This window comes from Tachysurus fulvidraco, chromosome 15 (assembly GCF_022655615.1).
Source record: "Tachysurus fulvidraco isolate hzauxx_2018 chromosome 15, HZAU_PFXX_2.0, whole genome shotgun sequence".
Taxonomy (NCBI): domain Eukaryota; kingdom Metazoa; phylum Chordata; class Actinopteri; order Siluriformes; family Bagridae; genus Tachysurus; species Tachysurus fulvidraco.
The window spans coordinates 1,583,855-1,604,702 of record NC_062532.1 but is presented as its reverse complement, the minus strand read 5'-3'; the positions used below and the strand labels follow the sequence as shown (position 1 = coordinate 1,604,702).

Sequence of the window (20,848 nt, the reverse complement as noted above, 5' to 3'; positions counted from 1 at the left end):
CGTAGGGTTGTGCTTAGGAAACAGAACACTGTTCACGGGTCAAGGAGTCATAAATACCTGAATCCATGTACAAATACTTAGAGCCTCATCAAGCTGCATGTCTCCCGAGTGTCCAATATATCCTCAGTACATTTACAAGATGGTCCGTATTTAATTTGAACCTCTAGCTGAGGAGTTCAGAGTTAAAGGATTTGTGCAAGAGGGAATTAATTAGCTTGTGATGTGATGCTAATCCATGACAACACTAGCATTAATCAGTGATCAATAACCAGGCTTGGAATGAACTAGCTTCTGTTTAGCTAATTTGGCTAAGTTAGCATTAATCGGACGTTTCCTCAGGTTGCGTCCAATCGATGTGGAGTTTATGAAGCGGCTGGGGAAGATCGTGAGCATCGTACCTGTGATCGCCAAAGCCGACACGCTAACCATGGATGAGAGGCTAGAGTTCAAGCAAAGGGTAAGCAATGATTCTGTCATTTATAATAGTTTGATTCCTCGACTTAGTAAAAAAAAACAACGAAATATACAGATTAAGCCAAGTTGCTTATTTATTTTAACACAAATTTTGTGAAACTCTTATATGTCTTATGTATGACAAATGAGAATAGTCGTTCAACTGGTACAAAAGTAATGGCACCCTGTGTGTGCATGTGGGTAAACATCTCACTATATCTAACCAGGATCTCCTTTGTCTCTTGGCAGATAAGGCAGGATCTTCAGGCCCACGGGATCCGAGTGTATCCACAGAAGGAATATGACGAGGACGCAGAGGATCGGATACTCAACGACAAGATCAGGGTACGAGGAACTTTTTTTGTTTTTTGAACATTTGTTTGCATGTTCTCCCCGTGCCTCGGGGGTTTCCTCCGGGTACTCCGGTTTCCTCCCTACAGTCCATGGTAGGTTGATTGGCATCTCTGGAATATTGTCCGTAGTGTGTGAGTGAATGAAAGAGTGTGTGTGCCCTGTGATGGGTTGGCACTCCGTCGAGTGTGTTCTGCCTCGATGCCCGATGACGCCTGAGATAGGCACAGGCTCCCCGTGACCCGAGGTAGTTCGGATAAGCGGTAGAAAATGAGAGAGAGAGAAACTCGTCACTATATTTACATTATTTGTTAGTTTTTACTAGTTTAGCATCTTTTGTCTGTGTTCAGTTAGGAATATCACAAAAATTGCTATGTTTATTTTGTTTTTTATGCAGCTAAGCTTAGCATGCTTATTCTGTGCTGGAAAAACAATCCTCCAGGAGCGTATTTCTGTGTCTGAGTAACATTTTCAATCGTACAATGCTAACGTTATAGTTAATACTGTACGTGACTCCGTTTATCTTCAGACTGATTTCTGGTGTGTGTTTGGTGGTTGATTTTAGGAAAACATCCCGTTTGCGGTTGTGGGAACAGATAAAGAGCACCAAGTGAATGGAAACAAGGTCCTGGGACGAAAAACCAAATGGGGAATCATCGAAGGTGAGGGTTTTATTCTTCAATCACAATCCTAATAGTAATAATGTGTACTATTATGTACCAGTTATTGTTTTTGTCTTATACGACACCGCCATCTAGTGGCAGAGTTTAGCTAAAGCATCAGTATTGATCTCCAGCACTCCACCGTTGGTATTGATTATGTTTCTATTTCTGATTTTTTTTTTAATCTTTCCTTCTTTTCTTTTCTTTTCTTTTTCTTTTTTTTTTTTTTTGCAGTTGAAAACGTTGAGCATTGTGAGTTTGCCAACTTGCGAGATCTTCTGATTAGGTAAGTTTAATTTCTCGGTCCTAATAATGAAATATACTAATCAAAGCACTTTAACACCTTCACGATCTTCCTATGTTCAAGCTTTTTTTTTTTTGTAGCTGTTTTATAAACAAACGTGTAACGATAAGATGAGGTTTTCTATAAAGAGATGTTTAATTAAAGTTTGATATCTGTGAGAAAACCAAAATGCTTGCATTTCGTGGACATTCCACAACGTGAAACGTATCTAAAAATGGATAAAGAAAAAAACTGCTACACTATTTTAAATCAGAAAAGAATTATATTTGCCGGCTAATTTCCAAAATCGTCTGCCGACACGGTTAAAGAAAGGCGTTCAGTGCTTTCTATCGATTCTATAGCTACGTTTAATGCTGTGGAACGTCCAGAATGCAAATTCTCCCAATTATACTTTTTATTTGAAAGATGAATAAAATTTGTTTTAATCCTTTGATGGGATGAATAACATTTTTGCTCAAGTTAGCTAGGATCCCCCATAAACCCCTCCTCAGTGTCATCATGGCTATATTGCTTCAGGAGATACAGTGTAGTAATAAACCTGGGCTAAGGGTTCACAGTAAATGGAATTAATGATGCAATTTATTTATTTATTTATTTATTTATTATGAATCTTCCACAGATCCCACCTTCAAGACCTGAAGGACGTCACTCACTACATCCACTACGAGACGTACCGAGTGCGACGGCTGAACGAGAGCAACGCCAGCGGACTCGGCCTCTCCGCTCACACTCTGGAGAACGGTACAGCAGAGAAGAACGACGCAGAAAGCCAGCTTTAAACACACACACACACACACACACACACACACCCCAAGATGATCAGATGTGAAGACGTAAAGACATTTCTGCATTTAAGCATCATATATAAGTCTATTTTTTAAGAGGAGTCTATTTTATGGGTGAGGTTTTGGGGGAAAAAAGTCTGAGATTGAAAAACATATTGATGATGATGATGATGATGATGGTGATGTGTGAGGAAGTACAATAGAAGTGAAATGCATGTAGGAAAAATGACTCTTTCCTCATGCTGAGCAAATCTTTCCCTTTATTTCGCTCTCTTTTTCTTTCTTTTTTTTTTTATTTTTTTAAAAGTAAAATTAGACTATTTTTGTTACCATGCTTACATTTGGAATGTGTGATTGTTTTTTTTTTTTGTTCTTCTTAATTTTCTAACCGAGCTATTTTTTTTTTCTGCTTGTGGAAAAGAAAAACCTTGAAATGAAAAGAAAGCAATATCACCAAAAGTTTATTATTATTTTTTTTAATCATGAGCTGTTTGGAGCTTCTATACGTCTGTTCTGTTTTTCAGCAGTTTTTCTGTTTTTTTTTGTTTGTTTGTTTTTGGTTTTTTTTTGTTAATGAAAAAAAACAAGAAAAAAACAAAACAAATAGAGCAGTAATGATGTATTCACTGTTTTTTTTTTTTTCATCAATGGTACACATTTTTATACTCACTGTCCAGAATTGTGTGTTGTTTTTTTTTTTTAAGCTACTGTACATAAACATGTTTTTTTTTTGTTTTTTTTTATCTTTTTTCTTTTAAATAATAACGCAACATGTACTAACAGCTCGTTAAACATGTCCTCGTTAAAAATATTAATATTCATGTTAAACGTCGTTGAGTTAAGATTAAATGATTGTCACTGTTGACTGCACATTGTGTTTATTTTTCATAAAATATACCGAGACGACACGGTGGCTTAGTGGTTAGCACGTTCGTCTCACACCTCCAGGGTTGGGGGTTCGATTCCCACCTCCGCCTTGTGTGTGGAGTTTGCATGTTCTCCCCGTGCCTCGGGGGTTTCCTCCGGGTACTCCGGTTTCCTCCCCCGGTCCAAAGACATGCATGGTAGGTTGATTGGCATCTCTGGAAAATTGTCCGTAGTGTGTGTGTGTGTGTGTGAGTGAATGAGAGTGTGTGTGTGTGTGTGCCCTGTGATGGGTTGATACTCCGTCCAAGGTGTATCCTGCCTCGATGCTCGATGACGCCTGAGATAGGCAAAGGCTCCCCGTGACCCGAGAAGTTCGGATAAGCGAGAAATGAGTGAGTGAGATACCGAGACGACGTGGATTGTTGCGTATATTAGACATTTATGTAATTTAAGAAATTTTGTGAAAGTCAAGTAAACATGGCGTATGTTAAAGTTAAAGGTAAACTTAACGTGAACTTTACTGAGCTCGGCTACGCTTAGGCTACATAAATGGTTGTTAGTGATGACACACAAAATGTATTTGTAAATTGTTCAAAGTGTTACCTGAAATTTTGGTGCACATGAAAATCTAAGTTGGTCCAGGATTTTAAAAAAATAGTTAATGAATTTGTGCAAATTTACAGATAACGAGTCTCCATAATAGCGTGATTAGTGGCGAGTTACTGTGACGTTTTACAGACTTCCAGATATTAAAAAGCGATTCAAAAACCTAACCGAATATGTGTGCCATTCCATTAGCACAAAAGTAATGGCACCCCGCCGAAAAGGAGTAGGCGTTTGTTAATGTTAATGTGTTTCTATGCTTAAAGATTTGCTGCAGTGGCTGAGCTGCATTACTGGACGGTCTAGAGCAAAGCACTTTGGAGGCTCTCTTTCTCTTTCTGATTAGTCATAATTTTTTTAAGTTTTCAGTTTTTTTAAACTGATTTTTTCCCCCAACTAATTATTATTACTGTGATTTTTTGTATGTTTTTTTTTAATAAAAAAAATTCAGAAAGCAGTAAGCTAATTAAGATAATACGAACAAAATCATATTTTATCATGAAAGTTTTCAAAGTGAAGTTAAAGACTGTGTGTGTGTGTGTGTGTGTGTGTGTGTGTGTGTGTGTGTGTGTGTGTGTGTGTGTGTGTGTGTGTGCGCGCATGTGCTTATCAATCAACCGCACAGAGCTGTGTTTGCTTTTGTACAACCTTTACTAAAACGGTGCAGACTGGAACCAAACCATTTTGGAAAAACGACAACGCATGTCTGACAAGGCACTGCAGCCATGAGAAACGTTTTTTTTTCTTTTACTACAGCATTATTTACAGGAAAACAAAAAAAAAGTATAATCATAATAAAGCCTAATCAAAAGCTTTATGTTCATGACTAAGAAAAGTTGGATGTCAGAGAGCTGGTCCATGTGAGGCAGACTTCATTTTCTTAGCCACAGTCACGCGATGGGACGTTTATTCCGTGAACAAAAACCTATGTTTTCATCGAAGACCCTGATAGAACGGTCGCGTTAGTGATCGTGTAAACGGTACGTGTATGATGCAGAATATTCAGACATGTTGGTGATGGGAGCGAAGAGCAGATCCGCTTCGAATGGTGGACGTCCGTCACACTGGAGGCTTCGATTAAAATGTACAGCGTCATTCAGGTTTCTTATCTATAGAACAGGTTCATGCATCTGGAGTTTTATCGATAAAGATTACGGTCATGTCCCAAACATCAGAATTAATCACTAGCTAGTGTACATATTATAAGATTGAACCTTGTTTCAGGATTTTTCAAGAGTTCAGAAGATTTTCAAAGGATGCATCGATACATCGTTTTGATGCATCGATCGTTTTTTGGTATTTGGTTTCAATAGTGGTCCTGTGTTTTATATATATTTAAAGCTTGGATTAAGTACAGTTGTAATGGTGAAGAAATGTTTTTATTTTAGTTGCATCAGAATCTCTCTATTGTGGGCATTCGTTAAGAACAACAATTTAATATTTGAAACTGGTTCTTTTCATAAAAAAATGAAAATAAAAGTTTGACCCTTAGCTAGCGTGCTGCTAATGATAAACCTTCTTGTTCTGAGCTTTTCCTTGTATTTGTCAAATGGATGTTTAATACCAGTTTCTGTATCGATGCATCCCTAGTTCAAACTTAAACATTCATAATAGCAAGTGAAAAAAAAACAGTTTATTTTCAGGTACAAAGTTGAGCATGTAACACCAACAACAAGCAATGTTCAGACAGATTAGTGTGCTATTTTTGGGAAGATTTATGTTCAACCAGTTGCTTTTAGGAGCCGTACATACCTACTACGGTTTCACAGAAAAGAAAAAAGTTCTAGTCAGGCCACGCCCACAAGTGATTTTTTGGTTGCTTGTGTAAACATGGGATCAGGCTAGGTAGCTGTGTGTGTTCCCATAATGCATTGGGAGACATTAGATTTAATACTGGCATCAGTCCTGGCATCAAGGTGCAAGTTGTATTGTGGTACTAAATAAAATGTAAAGTTAGTTGATTGCACAATCTTAGAAAATCAAGCATTCCAATTCAGCGGTTATTAAGACATTTTACAGATGTTCAGTCATTATCATAATTAACAAATTGTCAAATTGTGAATTTTGATAGATTACGATTTAAGGCATAAAACCACCTTCGATGTATTTAATATCACAAAAACAACCTTTCCAACCGTAGTTTTGCAACTTTTATCATCATAAGCTGTTATTCGTGATATCTGTTACATATATTACTAATTCTATCCTCTGTTCAGGTCTGGAGTCTGACAGAAATCAGGATGAAAAATATTTTCAGATTTTTGTCCTGTTGATTTTGGCTCTTGTTTTGGATTGCAGTCTTGTTAAAAGACACACCAACATTCCAGACATAGAATTTCAAAATTCTGTTCTTTGCAAATAAATCATAAAATTGGTGTAAATATAGCCTTTTCCCATTCAAATACCATGGGGGGCACAAACTTTTGCCCCAGCTCTAAATAGATGCGGTAAATAGCTATCTTTCCAGTGTGCAGATAATTAGGACATGAACATTCCGTACGTTGTTCATTTGTATATTTTTTTTTACTTTTATTTACTGTTATTTGTTAGCTTGAGCACTGTTAAGCACTTGTAAGTTACACGTTAGTGTTTAATGCTTTAAATCTGAATTTGAGTGTGTATATTTAACATTGATTTGGCATATACCAAAAGATCCCAAGCCTTCCTTATGTACACATTAGGGTCAAATAAGTAAAGTTAAGGTCGAAGATTCTGCTGAACACCATCATTCCAAACTCTCACCCCATAAAAACAGCTTGGTTCACAGTAAAAACTACATTTTTTTTTTACAAGTAATACAACATCTCCAAGTTTGTATATAATTTTCCTCAGCGATATATTAATATGTATCTCTGTTATTTATTTTTATTGGATGGAGGGATAGCAGAATGGAAGAACTTCCATAGAACATCTGTTCTCATCTATACAGAGAGCTGGTGGATGTGTAAATACTGCAAAATGGTTCAAATTAAAAGAAAACTTTCAAGAAAAAATAAATAAATCCACGCTAACCTCCATCGCTAAATTGAACTTCGGCCATTTTGGTGGCAAAAAAATTTCCCAATTTTGTACAAATTTCTTCCACCAGGTGTCAGTGTAGCTCCTTATGAGAAATAACCACCAGTTATTTCTTATTATATAAAAAAAAAGTACAAAAATAACTCAAAATAAATAAATAAACAAACAAACAAACAAACAAACAAACAAACAAACCCTGCCGTCTCTTCAAGCAGCTCTTCGTGTTCCCTGCTCTTTCCTCGGTGAATGGAATCAAACACACGCACACACAAAAATTGATCTTCTTCACTTCTCTGAATGAACGAATAAATAAATAAATAAATAAATAAATAAATAAATAAATAAATAAATACATTGGGTTTATAAATTAACCTTAAGTAGTAAAATACATAAATACATTTGAGTCTCAGAGCTTGAAGCTGAATCAGGCTTTAGTACGATCTGGTTTTAGATCCAGTGTTTGACCTTTGACCTTTGCCAAGGTGAGGTACAAAGGTATCAGAGAAAGCAGTTTATGACCTTAAGTGCCTAAAGCCTTTGGGGTCACAGTGTCTTTTTTGTGTGTATTTTGTTTTGTGTTCGTTTGCGTCTTTTGTATTTCTTTAAATAATCATCACTTTTTGTCCAGAAAAATAATAAAGCTGTAGAATAATTTATTTAAACATTATCTATTTCCTGTCCTCCTCGTCACTCAGCATCAATTCTGATAACTAAATCAATGAACGGAAAGAAGAAAGGAGTGAGAAGGGAGAGAAAGAAAAACAATGAGAGAGCAAAGGATACAGTAAAAGAAAGAAAGAAAGAAAGAAAGAAAGAAAGAAAGAAAGAAAGAAAGAAAGGAAGGAATTGAAACTAAATGAAGGGACAAAATGGGAAATTTAAAAAGGAACCAAAGAAAGAAAGAAAGAAAGAAAGAAAGAAAGAAAGAAAGAAAGAAAGAAAGAAAGAAAGAAAGAAAGAAAGAAATTGAGACTAAATAAAAAGAAAAAATTGGAAATTTATAAAGGAAAGAAAGAAAGAAAGAAAGAAAGAAAGAAAGAAAGAAAGAAAGAAAAAAGGAATGAAAAGGGGAAAGAAAGAAAGAAAGAAAGAAAGAAAGAAAGAAAGAAATAATAAAGAAAAATAAATAAATAAAAAATGATTAAAAAGTCTAAATAAATAAATAATAAATAAATAAATAACTAATAAAGAAATAATAGAAGTAACTAATAAAGATAATGAATTTGAGATTACATAACAATAAAAATTTATATTTCCAAAAAGGAAAGAAAGAAAGAAAGAAAGAAAGAAAGAAATGAAAAAGGGAAAGAAAGAAAGAAAGAAAGACAGAAAGAAAGAAAGAAAGAAAGAAAGAAAGAAAGAAAGAAAGAAAGACAGAAAGAAAGAAAGAAAGAAAGAAAGAAAGAAAGAAAGAACTGGAGAACTCTTCATTATTTGGCCACACAGCACCAGTGTCGCGCTCAGACATAAATGCTGTTCATTCAGAAAAGAAATTCACATAAAACTTTCATTTCATTTCCTGACGCTGTTCTCATCAGTAGCGTGATACAGGATTATTAGAGACTATTTAATCGCACAAAATGGCATCATGGTGGCGCAGAACAGGGTTTGAAAGCCAAGGAGGGGGCACAAACTTTTTCACTGTTGTCTGTGTGTGTGTGTGTGTATGTGTGTGTATACAGTATCTGTACCTGGTGATGGCCTGAGAGAGGCACAGACGCAGTGTGTAAACCGTCAAACCGGACTGAAAAACGAGCGTTTGAAAGCAGGCCAGTGGTTATTTATACCGAGTTATAAATATCTACAGTTTCCACGTCGATTGGTACATTTGAGTAAATATTATTTTTGCACTGGAAAAAAAAAATCTAAAATGATTTTAAAACTGCACCATGCATTTAGTCCGTGTTTAGGTTCTACGGTAGCAGCTGCATCGCAACGAGTCTTCGGGTTGGCGGAGGATCGATACTGAAAACCTGCGGCACTAAAATCGACACCGTGAAAAGAACATCCTTCAACAAATCTATGGTATTTTATTCCCAGTAATCCTCGTCAAAAAATATAGATTTAAAAAAATAAGATTTCCAAAAAAAAAAAAAAAAAAAAAAAAAAAGGAAACACAGGAGGACAACGAAGCGCAGGAAAGGAAGCGTGCAGCACTGACGCGGGGTAAAAGATCGACGCGGCTGTTCGCGGATAATAATTCGAGTATTTTCTATTTTCTCAGAGGCGACGTTCACTAAAGAGAGTGCAGGGTGTAAATACAGCGAGAAGGGAAAGGATCAAAGTTTCTTTTGCGTTCTTTACTTTTCTCCTAGCTTCTCCTGGTCTTGGTTTTTCTGGAGTTCACGCAGCTCGTGTTTCGCTCAAAAAAAAAAAAAAGAACATTAAAAAAAAAAGTTTTTTTTTTTCGCTTCATGGTTCATGGTTCATGGTTCGTGTGTGAAGGCTGATGGTTGTGATGGAAGCTTGACGCCTCGGATCGTGTCGCTCGCTTTCGTGTCACTTTCCTACATCAGCCGAGACCAATGAATACAAAGGTCTGGAAGATTCCGACCAGCTTCCCGTGTTCCTCTTGCGCTGTCTCATCTTCGACTCCGTCTTTTCACTTTTTCCGTCGATTCCCCTCGTGGGTTTCAAGATGAGTTTGGGGGTTTAGTCATCAGTCTGGTTCGTTCGTCTGAAGAAGGAGGAAGGTTTTTATTTGATGATGAGGAGGATGCAGGCTCTTCATCGTCTCTACTCGATGACCATGCAGCGTGGCAGGTGCTGGGAGTAGTACTTAAAGAGCTCGGCCGTAGCGCCCGGGCAGTTGGTCAGCTCCAGTTCCTCCAGATCCTGCAACTGGATCAAGCCTGACAGGCCAGTGGTGGTCAGCAGGGGGCAACCTGTTGCAGGGAATCACACACACACACACATGCGCATGAGAGTCACTTCCTGTCCTGAATTTAATGCTCATAAGGATCGTACTTCCAAAAAAAAAAAAAAAAGGAAATAAAGAAATAAAGAAGGATTAGTAAAGATACAAAAAAATGCACAAAACAATAAAAGGTACAGAAGGAAATAAAGACGAATAGAAAGTAAGAAACTGTGAGATATGCTGAAAAAGAAAATTGAGACTAAATAAAAAGACAAATTTGTAACTTTAAAAAGGAAAGAAAGAAAGAAAGAAAGAAAGAAAGAAAGAAAGAAAGAAAGAAAGAAAGAAAGAAAGAAAGGAATTGAGACCCAATAAAAAGAAAAATTTGGAAATTTAAAAAGGAAAGAAAGAAAGAATTAAGAAAGAAAGTGAAAAAGTGTCAAAAAGTAGAAACAGCATAGACAAAGTAAGAAAAACAAAAGGAAGGAAAATATAACGTGAATAAAAAAGAACGTGAAAATAAACGAGTGAAAGAAAGTAATAAAAAAGGGAACACAAAAAAAGAAAAGCGAGCAGGATATAAGAAAAAGAAAAATATGAGAAAAGCATCAGATAATATCGACAGATATAAAGGAGGAAGATAACAAACCCGCTAGAGAGAGAAGACGAAGACTCCTCATACCAAACAAGTGCTGCAACCCAAAGTCCTGCACCTACACACACACACACACACACACACACACACACACACACACACACACACACACACACACACACACATTGTGTTGATATTATTTGTATTTAAATAATTTGTCCATGTTTCCTATTTAAACTCCTGCTAAACCTTTTGCTTGGATTTTGCTTTTTTCCACTCAAACAGAATCTAGATAGTTTTTTACTCTCTCTAAAGTCTACAAGGTTCCTCTTTCAGCATGTAGCAGCTCTCATGTGGTTGGTTTTGAGGTCATGTGTTATTGTTCACAACCCCATGTGCCATTGTTTTGGTTTCAGTCTCGTCTCCGCCCCTGCGTTGTCATTGGTCGACTATTCTACCTCCTTCAGCAGTTCTGTGTTTCATGCTGATGAGTTTGTCATGTTTCTTTGTCTCCTTGAAAAAATCTCACAAGTTGTGATCCTGTGTTTCCAATCCTCCAGGGTGACTACAGATGATTTGGGATTCGCTATGAAGGTAAGTGCTTTTCCCCTGAGGCTGAAGACTTTCAGATCAGAAATGGTGCTATCCCAAAATGTCTTGGCTTTGGTTTGGGTTTGACAAACTAATCAGTTTCACGTTGTACTTCCTGGTTTTTCATTTCTGATGTTAAACAGGGGGGGCACGGTGGCTTAGTGGTTAGCACGTTTGCCTCACACCTCCAGGGTTGGGGGTTCGATTCCCGCCTCCGCCTTGTGTGTGTGGAGTTTGCATGTTCTCCCCGTGCCTCGGGGGTTTCCTCCGGGTACTCCGGTTTCCTCCCCCGGTCCAAAGACATGCATGGTAGGTTGATTGGCGTCTCTGGAAAATTGTCTGTAGTGTGTGATTGTGTGAGTGAATGAGAGTGTGTGTGTGTGTGCCCTGTGATGGGTTGGCACTCCGTCCAGGGCGTATCCTGCCTCGATGCCCGATGACGCCTGAGATAGGCACAGGCTCCCCGTGACCCGAGGTAGTTCGGATAAGCGGTAGAAAATGAATGAATGAATGTTAAACAGATGAGGTTCTCATGTCTTCTCTAATTTGGTGAGAATCTATTTAGTGGGTTTTATTGGTGATTTTTTTTCCACCTCTAATCCTTCTTGTCCTCTAAAGTTGCCATGAAAAACAGCGATTACAGACACCAAATACATGTTCTCCACTTCTAACACCTCCACTCAATCCTCTTCCATCTTCACCACCCACATCCCTGGCTGCGTTCTTTAAAACTAAAGTGGTGGGCATTAGCAGACAGTTCTCGCCACATACACCCACTCAACCACTTTTTACTTCTTCATCACATATGAGGTTCTGGCCTGATCTTCATAGTCTGCTAGTGATGAATGTGCTGTGGTCTCGAGTCTAAAATCATGCTGCTTGTTCATGGTTTCTGAAAAGACGATCTCGATCTCCTTCCAGAATGTACTGTATTTCCACCACACCACTGGTTGTGGGTCAAGTCATACTGTAGATTAATGAATCAGTGAATATGATCATCCATCCATCTTCTTCCTCTGGTCATGGGGTAAATATCACTGGGGCAAGAGTGTTAGCAGAGATTACCTTTACAGCACATGGCAGACGCTCTTATCCAGAGCGACTTACATTATCTGAGCAATTGAGGGTTAAAGGCCTTGCTCAGGGACCCAACAGTGGCAGCTTAGTGGACCTGGGATCAAACTCACAACCTTCCGATTGGTAGCCCAACACCTTAACCACTAGGCTACCACATGCCTATGCACATGCCTCCCTCCCCTTATCTAGCTCCTTCAGCTCCTCCGCAAGGATTCCCAGGCTAGACAAGTGATATAAACTCTCCATCAAGTCCGGCCTTGTGTGTCTTCTCCCCGTCTGACATGTCTCCCCAGGGAGGCGTCCCGGTAGCATCCTATCCAGATACCTGAAGCACTTCATTTGTCCCCTCCAAATGTCCAGCTCCTCACCCTATTTCTAAGCCAAACCCCAGGCACCATGCAAATATAATTACAAGCATAACTTCTCCCTTTTTAATGAATGTTTGCAGGATTCCTCGGTGATAGCACCTCCTACTACTCGAGTAAAGAAGCAAAAATTCCTTGTCTTCAGGGTTAAGTTCTGCACCTGCTCAGGAAAACTCCGTCCACTTGCACAACATTAAAGAACATTTAACCAAATAGTCAAAACTTGAACAAATCTCAAGTAAAAGTTGTAGCTTTACAATAGTATCTGTAGGAGAACCCAATCACAGGGTAAAGTTGGTTCCTACGGTAATTACCTGACAACACCAGCGTAAATACAGGCTGCGAAGTGAAGACATGGTAGAAAGGTACCCGAGCCCTGTGTCTGTAATCCTCACACACCTAAAGACAAAAATCAGGGTTACTTCAGTCAGTTTGCACTCACACGATCACGTACCGTATGTGGGGTCACGTTTCCTTCATACACACTCGGACCGCTGCTGTCAAGCGCCTATTAATTATCTACCGATTATATCGTTTATGGAATATCAGAAACATGCATTATAGATCAGATTACGTGACGTCTAGTCGACCGTACATCAAGTGCCTGAAGTAGACGTCCACTATCTGAATATGCAATATGCATGAGAGAATTAGATGTTGTTCCAGAGTGCTTTGGAAGCAAACTGCTTCTCTATGAGTTCAGATTAATGTGTAATGTGATATACACCGATATTTAGCTTGTTTTGAAAGAGTTTACATTTTATTTCATCAGAAATTGAAAACAGTTTGATTTATTTAACAATGTGAGGGGGGAATTAAAGAAAAGTCGGACCGGACACGCCACAGGATGAGTCATTTGGTGATCGTTGTTTGTATGGATTGGGAACTAATTTGCCTACTAATGAGACATTCTCAACTCAACACTGAACACTTTTACATACCGGTCAAGAACCAGCTCCTCAAGCTTGTGCAGATCACAGGCGATGTACTCGAGGGCAGCATCTGTAATGCGTGGGCACCAGGAGAGATCGAGGCTACGCAGCTTGCGCAAGTTCTCGGCCACAAGCTCAACGCCGTCGTCGGTGATCTTTGAGCAGCCTGAGAGGCTGAGCGCGGTCAGGTTGGGCAAGCTGTGCACCATGTTCACCACACCATGGTTGGTGATCTCCCAGCAGGAGTGTAGGCGCAGAGTACGAGTGGTGCAGCCCTGCTTGGCGGTAAAGTAGGCCATAGCCGTGTCTGTCACATGGTACGCCTGCAGACTCAGCTCGCACAGATTGGGCAGGAGCTGCGAGATCGCCGCTACGGCGTCATCAGCCACGTTGATGCAGTCGCTGACACTAAGCGATGTGAGCCGAGCATTCAGACTCGACCACAGGCCAGCCTCGGTGAAGTCGTTACAGCCCGAAAGCTCCAGATGTAGCAGCCCCTGCATCTGCTCCAACATCACCTGAGAAACGTAGAAGCAAATGTGCAGGGATTAATCATGCGCACGCAGTCATCATTCATTTCTCTTTAGAATCGACCGCCAAGAGCAAAGTTTTAATGTGGGTTTAATTATATTATAGCAGCTACAAAGAGTCGTTCCTTCATTTTGGTCTCAGAAAACCTATTTTGTGGGGGGGGGGGTTGTATATTTTTGTTGCATTTCATATTACATTACAGCCAACAGCAATCCTAATTCCTGATATGTACACGTCCAGGTTCTGATCGGTGAAAAAGAGCGAATGTTTGAGAGAGAAAAACAGGAACGGATAGCATTGCTAACAACTCATGTGGTCGCCATGACTACAGCAGGCCAGGCCTCAAAATAGCAGCAGCTCCGAGGCGAGTGGGACGAGTGCAAGCACGGTTGCATGCTGGTTCAGAAAGGAGGATGATTTTTTAGTTCTTCAGCCTGTAGAGCAGACGTCGATTACGAGCTCGTGGGTTTTATGAACTTTCCGAGGCAGATTAAAAACCATAAGAAACAATAAGAAATATGTAATCATGTGAGAAATGACATTTTGTCTGTGTTTACCTCGAGCCCTGCATCCGTGATGGTGGAACGCTTTAAGCTGAGTGACTTTACTCCCTTCTTGGACAGCGGGTAGTTGTCGATGAACTCGCAGATGTCCAGGTCAGAGACGCCGACCAGGCAGAAGGAGTGGAAGCCACGTAGTGCGAATGCCTGCAGGCTGACAAACTCCTTCTCGCCGTTGGGCAGTGCGTTATAGAGCTCCTTAGCGTGCAGGACAGGGCTCACGCCTTCCCAGAACTTGGGCTGGTACAGGACTTTACGCCACGTTTTGCACACCTGGGCCAGAGAGCACTTCTCGGCTGTTGAGAAGTACCACAGCAGCCGGTTTAACACCTTCTCGTCCAGAGCCAGCTGCCTCTCCAGCTTGGCGTACTGCCTGGCGTCGGCAGCCATGGGGAGCGGCTCTAAGTGGTAGGGCAGGCTTGGGGGCACCGAGGACGCCTGGCACAGACGGTTCTTAGCGGCCGGCGTGCCCTTTGTAATGCTGGCCGAGCCGAGGCCGTTGGGTTGTGGAGGCAGCTTGACCATGCCGTTCCGCGTCACACACGGAGACTTGAGCTCACTCGGAGTGGACATGTTCAGCTTTCAGAGCCTGCCAGAGAACAACACACTCAGTATTATCATTTATACACATTCTATGTTTTATATTATGTAATCTACATCAGGAGGGCTCCAGATTTTCCTTTTAGACAACAACAAACACAAAAAATAAATGGTTACCATTGCAATAAATCTATCTATCTATCTATCTATCTATCTATCTATCTATCTATCTATCTATCTATCTATCTATCTATCTATCTATCTATCTATCTATCTATATCTGTCTGTCTGTCTGTCTGTTCAACCATCCATCTACAGTATCTAACCAGCAGCATACAGAAAGAGACCCTAATATCATCTATAATGTCATTTCTTCAGCTCGTCTCTCCATCCATGTCTCTCTCTTTCTTTAATCGTGAGGAATGATGATACAGACCCACAGGCAGAAGTGTAAAGCTGTTGAGCGTAGTCTCATGCACACCCACGCCATGACATCATGCAGTTATTTATCGCAGTCCACCTTAAAATCCGAGCGCAGATGTGCGTGCTCAGTGTATTGATGCCAGCAGCAGAAAATGTCAATGAAGGTTGTTCACGTTCATCCGTTTTCCTGAATGAACCTCTCGAGAGGCTTTTACCCCGAACGAGACGCAGAAAAACACACACAGGTTCGATTCAACAGCCTTAGAGTCCATATCGAAACGTCTTCAATAGAAAACACAAACCTGCGAACACCTGCACATAATCACACAAACGCTACAGCATCCGCATAACACATCTACACGACAGACACACAACTGTACTGATTACGCAAGACAAACAAGTGGTGCACGGTGGAAAACGCCAGAGCTTAATGCCATAAATGCTTATGCCATCAGAAATGAGCAGGATGGAAAGTCCCAGGTTTAACAATGAGATGAAATATTACATTATTAAAATTGAAAATGTGTGTATATGCACCTTTTAAGTGTATTTTTGAATAATAAAAAATACTAATAATAAATGACAACGTTTGGTTGTGCGCCAATAAAAAAAAATGTTACAGTACTTGACGTATGTTCGTATAAGCCAACCTTCAGATGTTTTGCTCACTTTATTGCTGATTTTTCATTAGCATCATCCAGTTATTATTACACCTAGTGGTCAAAGCGAGGAACTGCAACAAACTGCAACAGAGATGGGGCAGAAATTCTTTTTTTTATACAAAGGGGGTAACGGTGGCTTAGTGGTTAGCATGTTTGCCTCACACCTCCAGGATTGGGGTTCGATTCCCGCCTCCGCCTTGTGTGTGTGGAGTTTGCATGTTCTCCCCATGCCTTGGGGGTTTCCTCCGGGTACTCCGGTTTCCTCCCCCGGTCCAAAGACATGCATGGTAGGTTGATTAGCATCTCTGGAAAATTGTCCGTAGTGTGTGTGTGTGTGTGTGTGAGTGAATGAGAGTGTGTGTGTGCCCTGTGATGGGTTGGCACTGTGTCCAGGGTGTATCCTGCCTCGATGCCCGATGCAGAGTTTTCTCTGTAATTTTTGAAAAATAGCTTCCCTGTAGTTTGCGATATATTTATAAACATAGCTATATTATAAAAATGGTACGAATCTCTCAGAACTGCTGCTGAAATTTAAGACTATATTGTGCTCATCCTGCCTTTTATTCTTTCATCGTTTTTATTGTATTTTTTTTTATTTTGAATTACGTTGCAGTCAAATTTTGTGCATTAAATCATCTGCCTTTCTTTAAAAATCTTTTTTTTTAATTTTTTCATTCCCCCCACCCCCACCCACCCAAGTCAGTTGTGAGCGCTACTTAAGAACTAACAGCTCCTCCATTATTTATTTATTTATTTATTTATTTATTTATTTATTTATTTATATATTTATGTAATGAACAAAGACCTCATGGTCCTGTACTCTTGCTTTCTGTTGGCTCACAACAAGAAGATCTGCAAATACGCAGATCAACAAGTTCGAGACAAACTTGGCAAGACATGGACGTCCTGCTTTTTGTAGCATTAAACGCTACAGAAACACTACATCCGATTCATAAATATTGGCATATCCTCTGATAGGATGTTATAGAAGAGTATCATTTGAACCTCTTGAAATTTCAGTTGGACTGCAGTTAAGTTAATGATCTGAGGAAAAACCCTGCACCATCCTGTGCACCATGTCGCATAAACCCAGAAATCTTTCTTTTTAAAATGTCTCGTTGAGCAATATATCAGCATCAGCATCAGTCGGTACTCTATGTACCCATAAGTGGGCCAAAGAAGTGAGCCATGGCGGCATGCCAGCCTCGTATCCATATGTCGTGCTTACCAAGATTCACTCGGGATGTTTTTTAAGGACCGCAAGATCAAAGCGAGACACACAACAAGAGAATCTAAATCGAGGGTTGATTAATCAGGCTTGTTAATTATTGTTCTCATGAAAGGAAATGAAATAAAAGGTTGCGTCCGTGTTTGGAATGTTCCTACAGGTGTGTATTAGATAAGGCTATATACAGTATATATATAATATGAAGTCTTAAATTGGGTAGGATTGGTCACATGGTGTTGATTCATTTCCTGTATCTGCAGCTATGACAGTAGATAATGTTATTATTGCCATAGCAACAGTTTGTTCAGTAATTAACAGAAAGTCTTTTTATATTAGAAAGAAAAATGGGTGAGTTTTTCTCTAATGGGATGTTTATTTAACGTGAACGGAAAGAGTCTCCAGCATCTGTGTGGTTAAGTACCGACTTATGTCACATAACACTCACTTTGTTTTAAGAACATTTATGATGCATAAATTTGTTGATTTTTTTAGTATTTTATTCCATACTGTATATCTAAGGTTCATATACAGTTGAAAGGCTTTAATGGCAACTAATAATAATAATAAAAAAAATCATTAAATATTCTTAAATCATGATGTGATTATATAACATTGTATAATTATCGCATTGTTTAAAAAGCTCAAAATCTTAAAATATTTTTGAAATATTTTATACAATATTTAAAAAATTTTTTTTATTTATGTCAGAAATCAGATCAGAAATATGATTCAGTTGACGGGATTGTTTTTATTCTTTTAATAAAAACAATCCCGTCAACTGAATCATATTTCTGATCTGATTTCTGAGACACATTCTACCAAAATGTTTAGAAATCAAGATCAACAGAGAGCAGGACTGCCATCCAGATGTATGTCCTGAAGTCCCGGGGCTTACAGACACCTCTTAAATAACTGGAAGTGCATTTACAAGCATGTAAATTGGATCAACATGCGCCCAGTGGTCTGTTTTTCCAAATAAACAAACGGGCCTAATATACAGACTTGAGGCATGCCGTGTTTTGCGATGCTCAGATGTTACTATAGAGTGTTGGGATGAAGTTGTTGTGTTAATTAAAGCGTTTTGGTAGTTAACACTGCTTTAGTGTGTAGTGCGGTGAAACTAATGACAGAGGGAGATGGAAAATTTGGAAGGGGAAGTGTGTTGGATTACCAGGATGGAAAAAAATGTGAGATTGTAATGAAATGACAGAAACATTCTGAAAGAGAGCGAGAGTGTGTGTGAGAGAGAATTGCTTATACTGTAAAGAAATGTCAATAAATAAAATCAGGGTGTGTGTGTGCACAGGTGTGTGTGTGTGTGTGTGTGTGTGTGTGTGTGTGTGTGTGTGTGTGTGTGTGTGTGTGTGTGTGTGTGTGTGTGTGTGTGTGTGTGTGTGTGTGTAGGTGTGAGATCATGTGATGGGGATTAAAATCACCTCAGTGTTTAATCCTCACAAAACTACCTAGTTACTGAACATAACAACGGCATGTTTTTATTATTCCTGTTTGCAGGTTATCTTGCATTCGAACACAATGTCACGCAAAGATATATTACTTTGTCCTTCTGTCTTTTTTAAAATAAATGTATTATTATTTAAACGCCGAGTCAGCCGCACCCTGAACACTTTTAAGCATCATGTCGTGCTCCAGTCAAAATCGAGCATTTGTTTGCAAGCAAGAATTATTATTTTTTTTAATTCTGAACCACCGGGTCTGTATCATGTGTTTTGTACATTGTAAAGCAATAGCAAAACCTGGCAGTAATTATTTTATTTTACTTTCTTGTGAACAGTGTTTTATCATAAAAGACAAGACTTTAAGCTCCACCTCCTTTTCGCTACCACATCGTCGAGGTTAAGGTTTAGTAAATGTATTTTATAAATGAGGTTTATTCATTTTGTACTGAAAAATATTTTTTATAACGTTGCATGATGTTGAATCGATTAAAAGACAAAATATTATTTTTAAGAATCATTTCTGTTTAAAGTCTTTCTTCTAATTTAATTAAAAGTATTTTTTTTTTGAGATTGTAAAATACACATCCTATGCGTTTGATTATCTACAGTACAGCCTCGTTTGCATAAATACATTTTATTCTTACAATAATACAAAAAAGTTAGAATATTAGCGATTTAATTTTGAATTTTTTAAAGCGATATTATTTCTTCGAAAATTTACCTGTGAGATTTTACATTAAAAGTTAAATATTTACTAAACTTTTACAAATTATTTAAAAAAAAAATTTGATTCGCATAACTTTATTTTACTTTTTAAATATAATTATCTAAAATCTTTTTTCTGTACAGAATCTTCTTTGTTTGATTGGCTATGTATGTTCAGAATCATACTTTATATACCCTTAATATGTGTGAAATATTCTTGTGGCTTAATTAAATGTTTCCATAGCGACTGTGAACGGAAATAAAAAATTGCTGCTGTTCTGCACCATCCCAATCCTGCTCCTGTGTCCTACACTAAGGGCAGTTTATAGAACGTAGCCAAATTGTCGAGATTAGCTAAGAAAACATGACACAACACAATGAACAAGGAGCTTGAACACTGCTGCATGGACAGAAGTGTACTGCTCGGTGTGGGGGAGGGGAGGACAGAACACAGGGAATCATGGGATATGAACAGAGGCTTGTTGTGCTCATTCCCTGTGAAATCGAAGCCTAATAGTCATCAGATGTTAAATAACAAAGAAAAGCTTTGAATTGTAACGGGATATTTATTTACTTAACATATGGAAGGAGTCTCCAGTGTCGGCTCTTTAAGAGATCTCAATTTTATCGTCTAGAATTCATTTCAGGAGATTAAAAAAAAAGAGAAGGAGGGAAATATTGTTTATAGCGTAAATGAGAGAATTTGTTTCACAGAGAATAAAACGTATTTATAAACGGATAGAAAGTATGATGTGTTGTTCCGTCCAAATAATTCTATGTATATTTATTTAATTATTAAAAAATATATATATCTATTTATCTATAAACATTTCTTCTTGATGTCATCATTTTTGACTAAATAATTTGTTCTATTATGCAAAATATCCGCTTGTAAGATTTAATATCTTTATTTTTAAAAAAATGGTTTTTTTAAAATATTTTTTAAATTGGCTAAATGAAATCAAAGCCCATATTTAGTTTATACACTCTCCTGGATGTGGAATAAAAATGATAATTTAACAGTCAGTAAATGACTAAGGTGATGAATATTATCTCACGGTAATGAGATAATGTTGAAATAATAAGCAGGAAAAATCCGTAATTATTAAGTCACAAAAACACATAATAGCTTGAAATAATGAGTTCTGTCAACGTAATGAAGTTTAAATAGGGATTTTTCCCCCATATGTTACAGCTAATTTTAAAAAATTAAAATGGTGGTGCTAATTATCGTAGAACGCAAATATCTGATTTCAGTTTAATAATAATTTGTGAAAAAGTA

General features: G+C 38.4%; 2 protein-coding genes and 1 long non-coding RNA gene across 8 annotated transcripts in view; 2 read left to right on the top strand and 1 right to left on the bottom strand.

Annotated features, from left to right (window-relative positions):
• Nucleotides 1–3,425, top strand: part of septin12 (septin 12) — a 55,592-nt gene extending 52,167 nt beyond the window's left edge. For all 5 annotated transcript variants that reach the window (XM_027138111.2, XM_027138116.2, XM_027138113.2 and 2 more), the window contains 5 exons: nt 340–457; nt 703–798; nt 1,370–1,466; nt 1,701–1,752; nt 2,390–3,425. In XM_027138111.2, the coding sequence (XP_026993912.2) occupies nt 340–457; nt 703–798; nt 1,370–1,466; nt 1,701–1,752; nt 2,390–2,549 (523 nt within the window). In that variant the 3' untranslated portion in view covers nt 2,550–3,425. The remainder of the gene's footprint in view (nt 1–339; nt 458–702; nt 799–1,369; nt 1,467–1,700; nt 1,753–2,389) is intronic.
• A 5,013-nt stretch (nt 3,426–8,438) lies between these two features.
• fbxl16 (F-box and leucine-rich repeat protein 16) overlaps nt 8,439–20,848 on the bottom strand; it is a 15,483-nt gene continuing 3,073 nt past the window's right edge. Inside the window, exons 2-6 of the mRNA XM_027138117.2 lie at nt 14,549–15,140; nt 13,470–13,978; nt 12,843–12,927; nt 10,550–10,613; nt 8,439–9,928 (exon numbers count right to left, since the gene is read on the bottom strand). Coding sequence (XP_026993918.1) covers nt 9,780–9,928; nt 10,550–10,613; nt 12,843–12,927; nt 13,470–13,978; nt 14,549–15,124 — 1,383 coding nt within the window. The 5' untranslated portion in view covers nt 15,125–15,140 and the 3' untranslated portion in view covers nt 8,439–9,779. The remainder of the gene's footprint in view (nt 9,929–10,549; nt 10,614–12,842; nt 12,928–13,469; nt 13,979–14,548; nt 15,141–20,848) is intronic.
• The window catches only part of LOC125138663, a 79,065-nt gene continuing 69,176 nt past the window's right edge, over nt 10,960–20,848 (top strand). For both annotated transcript variants that reach the window (XR_007137908.1, XR_007137909.1), the window contains exon 1: nt 10,960–11,089. This is a non-coding gene — a long non-coding RNA (uncharacterized LOC125138663). The remainder of the gene's footprint in view (nt 11,090–20,848) is intronic.